The sequence below is a fragment of the Hevea brasiliensis genome, chromosome 18, assembly GCF_030052815.1.
Source record: "Hevea brasiliensis isolate MT/VB/25A 57/8 chromosome 18, ASM3005281v1, whole genome shotgun sequence".
NCBI classification, from domain to species: Eukaryota; Viridiplantae; Streptophyta; class Magnoliopsida; order Malpighiales; family Euphorbiaceae; genus Hevea; species Hevea brasiliensis.
Window position 1 is genome coordinate 28,845,992 of NC_079510.1, and position 17,545 is coordinate 28,863,536.

General features: G+C 36.0%; 1 protein-coding gene across 1 annotated transcript; it reads right to left on the reverse strand.

Moving 5' to 3' along the window:
- Positions 1–13,723: 13,723 nt before the first annotated feature.
- On the reverse strand, positions 13,724–14,209 carry LOC131175842 (uncharacterized mitochondrial protein AtMg00810-like). Its single transcript, XM_058140516.1, has 2 exons — positions 14,008–14,209; positions 13,724–13,914 (listed from the first exon to the last, which is right to left on the reverse strand). Exons 1-2 carry the CDS (start codon positions 14,207–14,209, stop codon positions 13,724–13,726), a joined length of 393 nt encoding a protein of 130 aa, XP_057996499.1.
- Between the last annotated feature and the right edge of the window lie 3,336 nt (positions 14,210–17,545).

A 17,545-nucleotide genomic window follows, 5' to 3' on the forward strand; every position in this document is an offset into this window, starting at 1 on the left:
TGTAAATGGTTTGGTGGCCAATATTGGATGTACCTGAGGACATTAAAATTATTTGCATAATTACTGGCTCAATGGGATCAACTTAACTAATGCAAGATAAGTCAATAATGGATATACCTGAGATTATGAGCATTAGGGGCTAGGTAAAGGATTGAACCTCACATGAGATGTGATGGGCAAGGAGTTGCTCACTTATAGTTTATTGTAATTCCAATAACGGATGTACCTGAGGATGATCAATAGAATTATAAGAATTCAATCACCCACTAAAAATCCATCCAACTAGGATTTCCGTTTTCTACTTTGGAAGTGTAGGATTCGCTAAGTTAGTGGGAGGACCAATTTGATTAAAAGACCATAATCATATTTGGTTAATTACATGATACATTTACTAATTAATCTGGTTATTTCTGTAATTAATTTTCTGATAATAATGAGCACAGAACAACTACCACCATCCCATATCCTTGCAAGCATACTTGATCGCAATAGGTTGACAGGACCTAATCTGTCTGATTGGCTAAGAAATTTGAAACTTGTCTTGAACCTTGAACATATAGGATATGTTCTAGATTCAAATGTTCCTGGTCCCTTACCTCCAGAGGCCACACAAGAGGAACATGAAACTTTGGACAAGTGGAAGGAGCATGTTATGAGAGCTAAGTGTTACATGTTTGCTTCCATGAGTAATGAGTTACAGAAGCAACATGAGAACATGCAGAGTGTGAGTGAGATCCTCCTTCACCTACAAGAGTTGTAAGGTGAGCACAGTAGCAATGCTAGGTATGAGATATCTAGGCAGCTGTTCCGCATGAGGATGTCTAAGGGACAGAATGTTGGGGATCATGTCCACAAGATGATTCGGCTGATTGAGCAGTTGGAACATCTTGACTTCAACATGGATTTCCAACTACAGACGGATTTGATCCTTCAGTCCCTTCCTGAGTCTTTTGGGAATTTTGTGACAAATTTCCATATGACTAAACAGGAATGCACCTTAGCTGGTTTACTCAACATGCTGGTTATTGCCCAAAAGAATATGCCAGGCAATAAAGGAAAAGAGGTAGCTTTGGTTGCATTTTCTTCTGCTGGAAAGTCCAACAAGAAGAAGGGCAATAAGAAAAAGAAACCTCAGATTCCTGGTCCTTCCAAGAAAATAGCTAAACAGAAAAGGAAGACTAAAGCTGATAAAGGCAAAGGAAAGTGTCTCCACTGCCAACAGGAAAGTGTTTCCATTGCCAATAGGAAAGTGTTTCCATTGCCAGTAAGAAAGTGTTTCCACTGGCCAGAGTATAGCAATCTAAATGAATGCAATGCCATGGTGAAAACCAACTCAAGTTCAAAATATATTTGGCACTTAAGGTTATGTCATGTTGTAGAAGATAGGATTGCAAAAACTGGAGAAAATGGGGATTCTATCCTCATTGGGCTCTGAGCCTACTCCAATTTATGAATCTTGCCTTCAGGGCAAAATGACTAGATCACCCTTTGTTGGATAAGGGCTAAGAGCTGAAAATATTTTGGAACTAATACATAGTGATGTATGTGGTCCGTTTAAAGAAATGGCTAGAGGGGGTTTTCATTATTTTATTACCTTTACTGATGATAAATCAAGGTTTGGGTATTTATATTTGATGAAATACAAACATGAATCCTTTGAAAAGTTTAAGGAATTTAAATCTGAAGTAGAAAATCAAACAGGAAAGAGTATTAAAGCTCTTCGATCAGATCGTGGAGGTGAATATTTGAGTACTGAATTTGATGAATACTTGAGAGAGCATGGCATTGTTTCTCATCTGACTCCTCCAGGAATGCCACAGTTAAATGGTGTATCTGAAAGGAGAAATCGTACCCTATTGGATATGGTACGTAGTATGATGAGCTATACTGATATGCCAATCTCCTTTTGGGGATTTGCATTAGAATCAGCTTTGTATATTCTGAATAGGATTCCATCAAAATCAGTTTCTTCCACACCTTATGAGATATGGCATGGAAGAAAACCAAGTCTTAAGCAAGTTAAGATTTGGGGTTGTCCGACTTATATTAAAAAGTCGAACAACGATAAATTGGAGACCGGATCGAGAAGAGGTCGATTTGTTGGATATCCAAAAGATAGTTTTGGATATTATTTTTATTTGCCTACTTCACAAAAGGTTGTGATAAGTAGAGATGCCACATTTCTTGAACAACGTTTGTTCAAGAAGGAGGCAAAAGAAGGCAAATAGAGTTAGAATTGGAGAATTCGACCAACCAATGGTCGGATGGATATAGATCCATCTAGTCAACCTATACCCATTGATGAAACATCTACAATTTGTTCCTCGTAGAACAACCGAGGTATCTCACCCACCGGTGAGATATGGTTTTCTTCATGAAGAAGAACAAGAGTTGTCTACTCATGAAGAAGTAGATCATGGAGATGATCCACTTACCTATGAAGAAGCTATATCGATATAGACTCTTCAAAATGGATTGATGCTATGAAATCCGAGATTGATTCCATGTATAAGAATCAAGTTTGGGATCTTGTTGACCCACTGAAGGTATTGTACCTATAGGGAACAAATGGGTTTTCAAGAAGAAAATTGGTTCGATGGAAAGGTAGAGACCTATAAGGCAAGGCTAGTAGCGAAAGGGTTTCGCCAAAGGCATGGAATAGACTATGAGGAGACTTTCTGCTTTGTTGCCATGCTTAAATCAATTAGGATTTTATTAGCAATAGTGCATACTATGATTATGAGATTTGGCGGATGGATGTCAAAGCGACCTTTCTCAATGGATACATTGAAGAAAACATTTTCATGGAACAACCTAAGGGATTTGAATCCCAAGATGGTTCCAAGGTATGCAAGCTAAAGCGATCCATTTATGGGTTGAAACAAGCTTGAGGAGTTGGAACATCCGTTTTGATGAAGCCATTAAATCTTTTGGTTTTATCAAAAATGAGGATGAGCCATGTGTATATAAGAAGGTTAGTGACAGCTATCACTTTCCTTGTCTTATATGTGGATGACATCTTGTTGATGGGTAATGATACGGTATGTTGACGACTATAAAGGTATAGTTGACAAATACATTCTACATGAAAGACTTAGGGGAGGCAACCTATATTCTTGGGATTTGCAGATATAGAGATAAAGCAAAAAAATTAATTGGTTTATCCCAAAGTCTATACTTGGAAAAAGGTGTTAAAGAGGTTTAACATGCTTGATTCCAAGAGAGGATTGTTACCAGTGAGACATGGTATCCACCTTTCTAAAGAGATGTCTCCGAAGACACGAAGAAAGAGATAAGATGGCCAGATTCCATATGCTTGGCTATTGGAAGTTTAATGTATGCAATGTTGTGTACTAGGCGGATATCGCATATCTTTGTTAGTTTGACTAGCGGTATCAATCCAATCGAGTTTGGAACATGGATAGTATCAAGAATATCCTTAAGTACTTGAGAAGAACTAAGGATTTATTCTTGATTTATGGAGGTGGAGACTTGCAATTGGATGGTTATCGATTACGATTTCCAATCGGATATTGATGATAGAAAGTCTACCTCTGGATATGTGTTCATTTGTAATGGAGGTGCGATCGGTTGGAAGAGTTCCAAGCGAGCACATTTGTAGATTCCACTCATCGAAATTTGAGTATATTCTTTGCATCATATCTTTGCAAAGGAAGTCATTTGGATAAAGAAGTTCGTGTGAGAACTTACAGTAGTTCCTTCCATTGAGTCGGCGGTTCCATTACCTTTGTGACAACAATGGAGCGATCATCTGAGCTAAGGAACTAAGGTCTCACCCAAAATCCAAACACATAGAAAGGCACTACCACATTATCGGATATATAGTTGGGCAAGCGATATAGCCATGCAGAAAAATAACATCAGTGAAAAAACCGGTGATCCATTCACTAAGCCTTTGTCACAAGCTCGATTAGTGACATCTTGAGAAGATGGGTCTAAAATATTGTAATGAATGGCTCTAGTGCTAGTGGGAGATTGTTAGTAGTATGCCCTAGAGCATATCATTTAGTATGTATCTAGTACATAATATTATTAATAAAAGGCATTTCCACTTTTCCGTTTAAATAATATATTTATGTGTAATAGAAAAGGTCCATTGATATTTTGTTAGAAATATTATTCTTAAGTTGTTAAGATTATGAGTGACACTATTTCTAGCACAAAGTATCATAACTAGGTTCACAATCGAGGATACTTCATAATAAGGACATGACTTATCCGTAAAGATTGTATTCATGTTTGTTCCCAAGTTATTTATATGAGATATAAATAAGATGGAATGGTGAGTCTCATGCCATATAACAAACATGATAGGCACTTATAAATGATAAGTAGGCGAACCGGTGACACTTATGACAAGCACATGGAGTTTACTCTTGTCAATGTTTTGTCATAAATCATATCGTGCATATAATCTTTAGACTGAGATAGCACAGTTATCTTGTATATAGGTAGTTTGAGTTTGATCGCTTTCATACTTGTACTATGTATGGGTATATGGGCATGTGTTGGCTCCTACTAGTTATATATGGAGGTAGGTGTTGATCAAGATGGAATCTGTTCCTCTAAGTAAATAGAGATAAAATCCTATGTTCATTTAATTGTTCTTGATGTTTCAAGTTCTGGCAGACAGATAGATTTATTCGAAAGAGTTTACGATGAGAAAATCTTTTAATCAAGAACTGGAATTAAAAGAGAACATAATATTCATAGCAAATGGAGTTTGACATAAACCATGACTCGGCTTGAGTTGGGATTTTGTAAGAGAGATTCTAGTGCATGGTAACATATGATTATAGGTTCATTTAAGGTAAATCTTATTACTAATTGGGTGGCCATGGCATGCTATGCTAGGTGTTAACCATGGTCTATGAGGTTCATAAAATGATTTAGAGAAATCATTTATGGTAAGAAAGAGTTCTGATGATATTAAGAGTTGATATCATGTCTCATTGCCAATTAGTGATGAGCCTAGTAAGTCACACACATACACAAGTTATCACCTATTTAAATATGATTTAATTAATTAATTAAAGAGTTTAATTGATTAATTAAATAGATTTGGTTTGCAATAAAATTGCAAAGTCCCTAGCATGACTTGAAACCAAATCTAGATTATTGGATGTGTAGTATAAATTAAATTTATATTTAAAGTGTTTAAATATGAATTTAATTGATGAGAAATTAATTAATAGAGATTAATTAATTAATTTATATTTGATATAAATTAATTAGAAGAAGAAAATAATTATTTTGGGTTAAGAACTCAAAATTAATAAAAATGTGAATTTTTGTCATTTTGCAGTGTTACACGTGGCACCATGAGATGGTGACACATGGCATAACACATAAGCTTGCCAAATATTTTTAATCATGTAAGATGATTAAAATCAAGATTAAATATAGGTTTGACACTTGGCACAATGTGATTGGGTCACTTAAACCTAGAGCTAATCAAAAGGTGACATGTGGCTAGGGTTTAATGTGTTAACCTAGCTATTTAAGTGGGGTTATGAAAAGAAAACACAACCAGCAGCCTCTCCTCTCATATGTCACGCCACTTTGAGCCTCTCCAGCTATTTCTCTTCATCTCTCATCAATTCAAAGAGATTAGCCATCAATCTCTTGAATTAAGAACACTAGAAATTGTTTCTAGTGTCCTGTTTACATCTCTAATCTCTTAAAAGGTAGAACTTGAATTTCTAATTAATAGAAAAGGCTTTAGAAGCTGTTCAAGGGCTGCCATAGGTGTTCTTGGTGTGGACAAGCTAGAGGGACAACATCTGGTGTCCTGAAGACGAATCTCAAAGGCGCAGACATGCTGCAGCACATCAAGAGGTTAGTGTAATCGTTCTTGATTTAATCTGGGGTTCTAAAATTAATCTGATTAATTTTAAAATCTTAAATGGCAAATACAGATCCAAAAACATATTAAAAGAGTTTTAATATGTTGTTTATCATTGAAATCAAATAGATAAAAATAAATCTTGCATGGTGCATGTGACCCTAGGTGAAAATTTTTGAATTCAATGGTATAATCTTGTGTTTTTCACGCTTCCGCTCCTTCATTTACTAGATATGATGTACTGCCGATCTCTAGAGATAGCCCATATGATGTAATCTGACTTTTAATGTAATCCGATCTCTAGAGATCGCCCAAATGATGTAATCTGACCTTTTGGAAATAAAATTTTATTTTGACAATTATCATTTTGTTATTATTACATTGATTATTTTCCGATCTCTGATGTGTTTATCCGATCCGGTTCCTAACTGAACAGCCCTTAATCGATCCATAATTCCAAACATCCGCCTTAATTCACCGATCTTTAACTAGCCGATCTCTCCTTATTATGGAATTTCTGGAATATTCGTGAGACGTGTCAGAAAAAGCTGGCGAATCCCGCTAACCGATGCGCCGCTTGGGACACCGTGAGCATTAAATGCTCAGACTAGTATAAATAGATGATGAGTCCGCCAGTTGTCCCCTTATGTCATTTTCAGCCTTTTGCGAGTGATTCCAAAATCCTCTCGTTTTTTCAAGTTCTTCCAACACCGATCACACTCCGGTAAGGGTTTTGATCTTTCTTTCAGTTTAAATTTTCTCTTTTCTTTGAAAATGAGCGGCGCCGAAGGTCAGAGAGCGGCAAGCCCCCCTTCCGTTCAGATCTCGTGGTCGTCAGATGAAGTAGAAGCGGGCGACCTGAACCTCCTAGGACCTCCGTTCCAGCCCGTGGTCAAGCAGCACCCTCGAGGAAAACACATTCTTTAGGGAGAGAAAACCTCCCCATGGACGAGCTGCCATCAATCCTTCAAGAAATCGACCTGCAGTCGTTCAGCCAAGAGTATAACATTCAGCCCGATTCATACGAACTCATTAAGTGTCACAGCGATCTTCGAGCCGATCACTTCTTCGAAGAGAATGATATGATCATGGTATACGAAGAGCAATTAAAAGCCGGGCTGTGGTTCCCTCTTGACAACTTCTTCAAGGAAGTTCTAAAATTTCACTAAGTGTGCATAGCCAAAGTTCACCCGAACTCATGACGGATCCTAGTAGCCTTCAGAGGCCTTTGCCGAGCCAAAGGACTCAGTCCTATAGCTAAGGTGTTCGCCGAACTACATAGGCTAACTCGTTGAAAGGATGACGAGTATTGGTTCTTTCAGGCAAAGCCACATTGTGGCCTTTTTACTGATCTGCCCTCCTCCCTGAAGAATTGGAAGAATCGCTTCTTTATTCTGAGGAGCAAAATTCCGAATGGCTTTGAGGGTTTCCCACATAGCTGGCTGCACCAGGGTCCCTTACTTCCGAAGCGCATCATCCTGAATAGGGAAGAAGGCCTAATGGTGATGGAACTGAAATATCAGACGGCCCGACAGAAGTTCTCTTATTTAGATGCAGTGACGGCCGAACTGCATCATTGGACAATGGAGTTGATTACTGGCGAAGAACGCGGGCTTCAGCTTTCTCACCTCGGCCTCGGTACTTTCTATATCTCTGATCTTTGGGCCTTAACGATCTCACTGACCTTTTCTTTGTGCAGGTATGGCAAGTGGCGAGGCTTCCAAAGAGAGCCGGAAGCGGAAAAGAGAGGTCTTCCAGAAAGTGCGGGAGATGAAGCGGGCCGAGGCTCTTCAGACGCCCAGGCATGATCCCAGGGAAACGCAAGGAGGCTCGTCTCAACCCTCGGGACCGCCGATCCCTGACATAGAAGTGGTCCGGTCTCCTCCTCGTCAAGAAGAGCCGCCACCACCCCCTCCAGTTGCTTTTAGTGCGGAAGGGGGTCCTTCCCAACCTACCTCGAGGACCCTCTCCCGTGGCGCTCAAGTACTGATCCATTCCCTAGAGAAGAATCGAACTATTCGGGAGAATCCTGGCTTGGCTGAGGTTTTAGGGGCCTCCATCTGCCTTCGGGAGGATCGGGATAGGCTAACCCCGAGCAATCTCGATGATATCCTGACCCAAACTATGAGCTTGAGCGTGGAGAGTTTGGTGAACCGACACATTGTCCGGGAGAAGGCTCACCGCTTGAGGCAGGAGGTCGAGAAGGTGGGTCAGGAAGCTGCTTCCCTCCGATCTCAACTTTCGTCCGCTCAAAACTACATATCTAAAATTGAGGGGCGGATGAAATTCTACGAGGATAAGCTGGCTGAGCAAGCTCATGTTCTTGAAGAGGCTCGGGCGCTCCGAGCCGCTGAAGTAGCTCGCCTCACTGAGGAGCTCGAAGCAAAAGAAGAAGAGGCAGTGACAAGGGAGGCCGGTGCTTATGTGAACGCTCATGGGGATCTCTTGGCCGAGCTCAGGAAGCGTTATCCCGAGGAGGACTTCTCCTGGATGGTGGACCTAGCTCCCCAAGATGAAGAGGATAGCAAGGAGGAGGCCGAAGGTGATAGAGGGGGTGAACAAAATGTATCACCTCCAGCCGAATGACTTGTATATATTTGAAATGAAATGAAATTCCTTTTTTTGTTCAATGATTGGATGAGATCGGAAAGTATCTAAGTTGCATAGGCACTTGATTGTCTGAACATATTAGAACAACAACTAAAAGTGATTATTAATCTAAGTGTAAGAGGTCGGAAAACATTGTAAGCATGAGATCGGCTGAGAACAAACGCCAAACGGGACTTGATTAAAATTGGAAACTTGATTTGAACACTTAACATCGGAATCATCATTAAACCGGATTGGAACCTTAACTTAATCAGACGATTATCCCTAAACTTTTAAAAGGGAGATCGGCAATAAGACTGGTGGCATGAAGACCTGACGTTGGTTTGGTTTCGTTAGACAAGAGATCGGAAATGTGATTGACTGGCCAGGAGACTTGACAATTGTTTTGAGAGATCAGTGAGGCTTTGAGCGATATGGAGACTTGGCGTCGGTTTGATCTCTATGAAGAGAGATCAGAAATGAATTGAACGACATGTAGACTTAGCGTTGGAAATCGATTTCAAAGTCTATTGATTTCAGCGACCGACCAAAATATGGTGTCGACATCTGGGTTCTATGATCTTCACAAAAGATGTAGCCCTATGTTTAAGCTTTTCATTGACATAAATTTTAGGTCATTTGAACCTGTTTTGAGTGAGTTATGGCCAAAATACTGACTGCTGTTCATATGATTAAAAATCTGAGTTTGCAAAGTTGCAATTCCAGATTAGGTAAATTTTAAGGTCAGTTTCCAGATAGAATTTTGGCAACATTTCTACATGAAAGTTGGCATATTTTAGGTCTAGTTTTACCTCCAATTGGCCTCATACCAATTGGGGTCACACAAATTAGGTTATGGCTTAATTTATACACTACCTTCATCAATCACACAACCTGCACACAAATTACACTTCCAATGTTTAATCCTCCTTCCCCCATAATACAAGGGATTTTAAAACAATTTTCATGAAATTAAATAGTGGTGGGAACGTTGAATATTTCTTAAAAAGCCTTTAAGTGAAATTTTGGTCATGGATAAAATCATCGATTAAAATCTGGTGTTACAAAAATTTTTCAAAATTTTGACAGAGTGCCGGCAGTATTTTGAGAAAACAGTTCTTCAAACTTGAAAAGGAAAACACTCCCACTATGTTTTCTCAAATATAACTCCAATAAACTTCATTTCATCTCACAATTTAATCTCAATAATCAAATTAATTCATTTTCAAACCAATCTCATCATAAAAGAAACATTTCATTGATTACAAGACTAAAAAATTAATATTACAAAACTATACAGGTAAATGAAATCTCAAATTTATATTACAATAATTTGCATTTAATTATATACCAAAATATTTTACAAGAGTTTTTATATAACTGCTCAAATAATTTACATACATATTATTACATGCATACATCAAACCTATATACATGAGTATACCTATGATATACCTGGAGCTAATCTAAATGTGTCTTCAAGACGCAGCTATAGGAATTCTTACTTAGTTGCTCTATCCTTACTTTCACCTGCGACAGTATACAAAGCTATCGCTAAGTGGTGAACTCAGTGGTGCACAACTATAACTTAAAACATAGTACAATATCCCTTAGCAAAATTACAGCAAATAATTTAGAAATCTGGATATTCATCAAATTCCAAAAATCAAAATATTCGTTGCTAATAATATAAATCATTTGTATAAAATGACTTTGATCACGAAATTCAATTTATCAAATCACAACTAAACATTTAAGGTAATTCCAGCAATTTATGAAAATAAAGATTAATTCCAATAAAATCAATTATGCATAAATCCCATTTGAAATCGAAATTCTTTACTATTCAAAAATCATTCTTTATCTCACTAACTATGCAAGACTAATCCGAAAGGGCCATCTCTGGGGTGATTCTAACTCCCTATGGTCGGGGAGGTCGAATCATCGTGTACAGTACATAACACAATAATGAAACTTCCGAAAGGGCCATGAAAAAAACTTAGATTTAACCTCTAATAAGAGGAGAATCTAAGCCGGTGCACGTACCATAATAATCAAAACAAAGCTAACTCCATTGTCTTCTCAACAAATGAGAGAGACGGTTAATAACCTAGTCAAGCATCTATATTGAGATATAAAACAATATCATAAATCTCTTTGTCCTTTTTGTGAGCATAAATCACAACACAATTCAATTCAATGTCAATTCCAATATCCAATAATTTTTATGCTCATCACAATTCAAAAATAATTTATCACAATTTTTCCAAAACTAATTTATTCAATCCACAACAATGCTCAATAATTGTTGAAATACCATTTCATAAAGCTAAATTCATGCATACTATAACAATTTCAATAATTATTAAAATCCAATACATAATAACATAATACATAAGGAAAATAACGCCATTTAATCATATGAAATATTCAGAACAAAATCAATTAAAAACTAGTTGTGCACAAATCTCTAATGAGTCACCTCTTGGCCTTGACTCAGTGGGTCTTTTCCCTTCCCAGTGTCTTTTCTAACTGAAACACACAATTTGAAGTGTTTCAGTACTCCGTTAAATTGTTTCTAATAATAAAATCCAATAATTAAATTTTATTGGTACTATTCAGTTCAATTCATTTCATTAGTCAACCTATAATGTTGACCTTTAATACATACTTGGTGAATTAATTTTAATGTTACTAATATGTCACATTTTATAGTCCTCAAGTGTTGGTATATGTTACCAATTTCATTTTAATGCTTATTGCATTTTATTGCAATTTTTCAGATTTGGTGCACTACTTTGACCTAGTTAATTGACTTATTTCCCTTTGTTTCTGAGTCTTGGTCAAAAGAGCAATTTTATAGGTCTATCTCTTATTGAATTTTTGGCACTAATTTCATGTCATTCTGAGTTATATAGGCCAAGATATGGTCATTTTACTAATGCTGGTCATGTTGCATTTATTTGACAAATTCTGGTTCACTTTTAGGTAAATTTCAAGTCTGGTAGTTTTTGTAACCCAACTTGGGCAATCAATTTGACTTAGTAAATGGCATTTCTGGGTTCTATAATCTTCATAAACGATATAGCCCTATTTCTAATCTTTCCATGGATTTAAATTTTAGGTCATTTGAAACTGTTTTGAGTGAGTTATGGCTAAAATACTGACTACTGTTCATATGGTCAAAAATCTGAGTTTGCAAAGTTGCAATTATGGATTAGGTAAATTTTAAGGTCAATTTCCAGATAGAATTTTGGTAACATTTCTACATGAAAGTTGGTCTATTTTAGGTCTATTTTTACCTTCAATTGGCCTCATACCAATTGGGGTCACACAAATTAGGTTATGGCTTAATTTATACACTGCCTTCATCAATCACACAACCTACACACAAATTGCACTTCTAATGTTTAATCCTCCTTCTCCCAAACTACAATACAACATTCATAGCACTTCTAATCTCATTCATCAAGTCTCAAATTAGTTAATTCCAAGCAGTATACATAAATCCTCAATATACAATACACAACCTTAATTCAAAGAGGCAAAATCAACATCTTAAACATGGGATTTATTTAGCTAACACATATACTTCAATTAGCCATATTCAATACACTTTCATTACTCCATCAATACCATAATTCACCAAATAATTTCATGAAATTATCACCCTTTTAAGCTCATTAAGGCTGCCAGAATTTACCATTTGTCCTAAGTCTTCCACAATTACTCAAACCCTAAATTCAAATGCTCACTTCATACATACACATAAAATACATTGGCTAAAACATCTTATGAACTTAATCAACATGATTTCCCATCAATTACATGTAAAAGCAAGCTAAACACTTTGAACTTCCATGGCTGTTGAAAATAGTACACATCAATAACTCATCAAAACCTTCAAATTCCTTCACCAAACTACTCATCTCAACCCTAATATAAACTTAAATTAAGGAAGGAAGGAATTTGGACACTTACCTATTTTTGAAGCTTGTTAAATCTTCACTAAAACTCCTTCTTTTTGCTGCCAATATGCTGCACAAGGTGTGTAGGCAAGGATTAATAAAGAAATTTGGGTGGAAATTGGCTTGATGATGATTGCATGAAGCTTCCTTCCATGGCTGGCTATGGAGTTTTCATGGAGAAGAAAAATCAATTCGGCAAAGTGAAATGAAGGAGATGAAAATATGGCTATCCACTTTGTCTCATATGCTTATATATGTCCCACTAAGGTCCACTAACATTAGTTTAATGATATTATAATTAAAGTTTTTAATTATCTCAAATTCTACCCCTTAATTTCTCTTAATTATTCTACTCATGTAATTTTATTTTTTCATGACATTTTCAAAATTTAATACTAATTTATTTTCATGGACATTTAGGTCAAAAGTCAACTCTAAGTATCAAATAACCAAAATGCCCCTATTCGGTTTGCATTCCCGATTTTTCGGTAACACAGATTTTTGTCTGTTCCTCGATTTTTTTTTTCATTTTTATTTATACTGATTAATTAAATTTTCTTTGACATTTCCAAAATTAATTATACCTCAATAGATCTTTACTTAGGTCCTAAAAATATTTCCTAGGGTTCCCCGCAGTCCAGAGCTAGTCAACGGTCTTCGCCGTAACTTCCCGGTGCGGTCACCCATCGCTACGGTTTCTGGCTCGTTTAACCTAATTGCACTTTATCTCTTTTGTTTTTCCTTAATTTTTCTTGTACTTTCTTATTATTTATTTAATCATTTTATGCCTGTTTATTATCACTGAAGTATAGTTCCAAACATCCTGACTTGTCCGGATAGACATTAGGTCATCGAAGCAGTCGAATGTACGGACTACGTAAAGTGAGGGCATTACAAACAGTAATGTGAAGAGTAAATCACAATCTCAAGCATCAAGGTTGTCAAGCATGCGTAATTCTCTCTTAATGAAATTAAACCTATCTTCACACAAAGGTTTTGTAAAGATATCAGCTAATTGGTGATGTATATCAACAAACTCAAGAACAACATCACCGTTCAATACATGATCACGTATAAAATGATGTCTAATGTCTATATGCTTGGTTCTAGAATGTTGTATGGGGTTCTTGGTCAAATTGATTGCACTTGTGTTATCACATTTAATAGGTATGTGATCAAGAGATATTTTGAAGTCTCTCAATTGTTGTTTGATCCAAAGTATTTGGCTACAACAAAGACCCGCAGCTACATATTCGGCTTTGGCCGTGGAAAGTGCAATCGAGTTTTGTTTCTTGCTACTCTAAGAAACTAAAGAGTGTCCCAGGAGTTGACAAGTACCTGAGGTACTCTTCCTATCAAGGATGCTTCCAGCAAAGTCGGCATCCGAGTAGGAACATAAATCAAAGGATGCATTTCTAGGATACCATAGACCTAAATGCAATGTACCATTCAAGTATTTGAGAATACGTTTAACAGCATGCAAATGAGACTCTTTAAGACATGATTGAAAATGTGCACATAAACATACAAAAAACATAATGTCCGGTCTACTAGCTGTGAGATATAAGAGACTACCAATCATACCTTTATAGAGCTTTTCATCAATCGATCTTCCTTTTTCATCATTGTCATGTTTGGTGTTTGTGCTCATTGGAGTTCTACTTGGCTTGCTATTCTCCATCCCAAACCTCTTCATCAATTCTTTAGTGCACTTGGCTTGGTTGATGAAGATGTCATCCCTAGCTTGCTTGATTTGAAGCCTAAGGAAGAACTTGAGTTCCCCCATCATGCTCATCTCAAACTCATTCTTCATGGTATTAGCAAACTCTTCACACAAACACTCATTAGTAGTATCAAATATAATATCATCAACATATATTTGTACTACTAGGATGTCATTTGCATGATTTTTAACAAAAAGAGTTGTATCAAGTTTTTCTTTTGAAAAACCATGTTGTAAAAGAAAGTTACTAAGCCTTTCATACCAAGCTCTAGGAGCTTGTTTCAAACCATACAAGGCTTTAGTCAATTTAAAAACATGATTTGGAAACTCATGATTTTCAAAATCAGGAGGTTGCTCAACATATATCTCCTCATCAATAAAACCATTTAGAAAAGCACTTTTAACATCCATTTGAAAAAGCTTAAAATTCATGCATGATGCATATGCAAGCAAGATTCTAAGGACTTCTAATCTGGCTACGGGGGGCAAAGGTTTCATCATAGTCAATGCCCTCCTCTTGGTTATAGCCTTTGGCTACTAACCTAGCTTTATTCCTAGTTATGTTTCCATCCTCATCTAATTTGTTTCTAAATACCCATTTGGTGCTTATAGATGGATGGTCCTTTGGCCTAGGAACTAAGGTCCAAACCTTATTCCTTTCAAACTGATTGAGCTCCTCTTGCATTGCAAGTAGCCAACTCTCATCATTAATGGCCTCATCTATGCTCCTAGGTTCTACTTGAGAAATGAATGCTAGGTTATTACATATATTTCTAAGAGAGGATCTAATTGTTACCCCTTTTGATGTATCATCAATGATTAGGTCTTTAGGATGATCCTTCTTGAATGTCCAATTTTTAGGTAGATCTTCTTGAACTTCTTGATGTGGAACTGGTTGACCTTGTTACTCTTAAGGCTCAACTTGATTAACTCCCAAGTCCTTCAAGGGATCTTCCATGTGTTGATCTTTGGTTGCGTACTCCCTAAGTATACGGATCGTTCAAGTAGTAAAGAAAAGATATCATCCCATAGAGATTTGTTGTTTGAGTACCAAACTATAAAAGTCACGATTATTTGGGATATCAATAATGTGTGCCAAAAATTAGAGTAAAAGATGCAGCAAATTAAATTAGAAAAATAAGGAAATTATAATGAATTAAGCATTTAAATTTCTAAGCACTAAACTAATTTACTAAAATTTCAACAAGTGATAAAAGATTTAATTAATTAATGGTAAAAATTGATTCCAGAGTTGAGGTTCATGAAGTAAATTTCATTGGGATTTAGATAGGCAAACCAAGATTAAGGGAAATACAAGTTTGAAGGAAGTTGATTCTGATTTCCTTTAATTTCTCTTTCAAGCAAACTAAAGAGTGTTTTAAAGGAAATTAAACCCCATTCTCATGCGATGTTTAATTACCTAAAACCCTTTAAGCACTTTAATCAACTTGAAATTCCTCTTAACTCACTAGTTTATTTCTAACACTAGGTGATTAAGTTCATTTTGTTGATTATCTATCATAGATTTTTCACCTCTCGGTTCTTCAATTTAAGATTAAGAACAAAACCCAAGGGGTACCAGCAATGGGTATGTAAATAAGCACACAAGATAAGAATCAAAACTTATATATACTAAAATTTAGTTAAAACCAGTCCAAATCCACAAATAAAACTTAAATCATTACACCCAACTCTGAAAACCCAAGTATCTACTCACTCACGCTTGTATTTACAAGTAAAAAATATGAAATGGAGCAAGAAAACATGAAAATAAGACTACAAATAAAAGAACCTAGAAGAAGAGAATCCAAATCTCTGAAAATGGAAGCTGGAAACGTCACTCTGCAGGTGTTCTTCCTCCAAAAATGGTGTGATTCCTTCTTTCCTTCCTCTTTTGATTTTTCTCTCTCTTTTTCCTTATAGTAAAAATGAGAATATGATGCTTATATATCCCCTCAAGCTTTGCCCTAAAAATGGTCTCTAAAGGGATAAAGACAAAAGGTGTAAAATGTGTGAAAAGAAAAAAATTTTTCATGTCAGCAAATCTGCTAGCGCCTTCCTACATGCCTCATGTTGATTTAAGTTATTTTCCACATGCCTCATGTTGATTTGGAGGAGGAGCCTTTAGATTCCATACGACCAGCTACACAGGGCATGTTGAAGCCCTTGAAACTTTCGGCGTGTTTTGTTCCAAAATCTCTATCTGCAAGACCAGCTACATGGGGCATGTTGAAGTCCTTGAAACTTTCAGGGTGTTTTGTTCCAAAATCTCTGTCTACATGACCCAGTATTGAATTTACATGCTTCATGTGGATTCCTGCTGGCTAACTCTTTTCTTTTCAAGAGCTTCAACACGGGGCATGTTGAAGCTCTTGAAAATCTCGGTTGGTCTTATTCCTTAGGCAAATTTTCTTCATTTTTTTACACTACTTTAAGCTTCCAAATCACTTTGAATTTCTTCTATATGGACCTTTTTACCTTTAAACCTTATTAAAACCTATCAAAAATATTAAAATTCCAAAAATTAAATATAATGAAACTAAAATTAACAAATTAACTAAAATAAGTACTAAAAGCATAAAATTACTAAACTAAAAAGGGCTAAATGGATGCAAAACTACCCTAAAATACCTGTATAAAATTGGTTTATCAAATTCCACCAAATTTAAATCTTTGCTTGTCCTCAAGCAAATTAAAACAATTATATGCAATTGGGGTACCTTTTTCTTATATTCATGAAAATTACTCATCCAAGCTTTCAAACTTACCTCTAGCCACCAACAAACCATATACCCACCTTCAAGGTATAAGGAATTCAATTCTCACCAAAGTTATCACCGCTTAGCCTTGGGTCAATTATTCATTCGATCAAACCTAAACCAATTAATTACATAGAGAAATCATGCTCAAATAGGCTCTAAAACAATCCATAAACAAAAGTATCTCAAATGATGATGGAAATAGTTAAATGAATGAATAATGTGCCAATCCATAGGCAAACCAACTATTTTAATCTCCACTAATGTAGCAAAACACAATCAAGAGATCAAAATGACTTTTAATGGTTGTAATGGGGCTAACGGGTAATAATGTGACTAACAAAGAAAAGGTAAAAGGGAAGCAAAACATTATATATATATATATATATATATATATATATATATATATATATATATATATATATATTATTTTTTTATTTTATTTTTTTTTAAGAATCAAATGGGAGGAAGAACTTTACAATAAATCACCAATGCCAGCATATAATTTTTGAACTCTTTTATAGACTACATAAATAACATTGAATTTTGCATTGCAATTGTCCCTTTTTAATCCACTCCCAAACTCATTTCTTTATTTACTTGGGTGGTAAATAATTTTTATAACATGATATAATTGCTA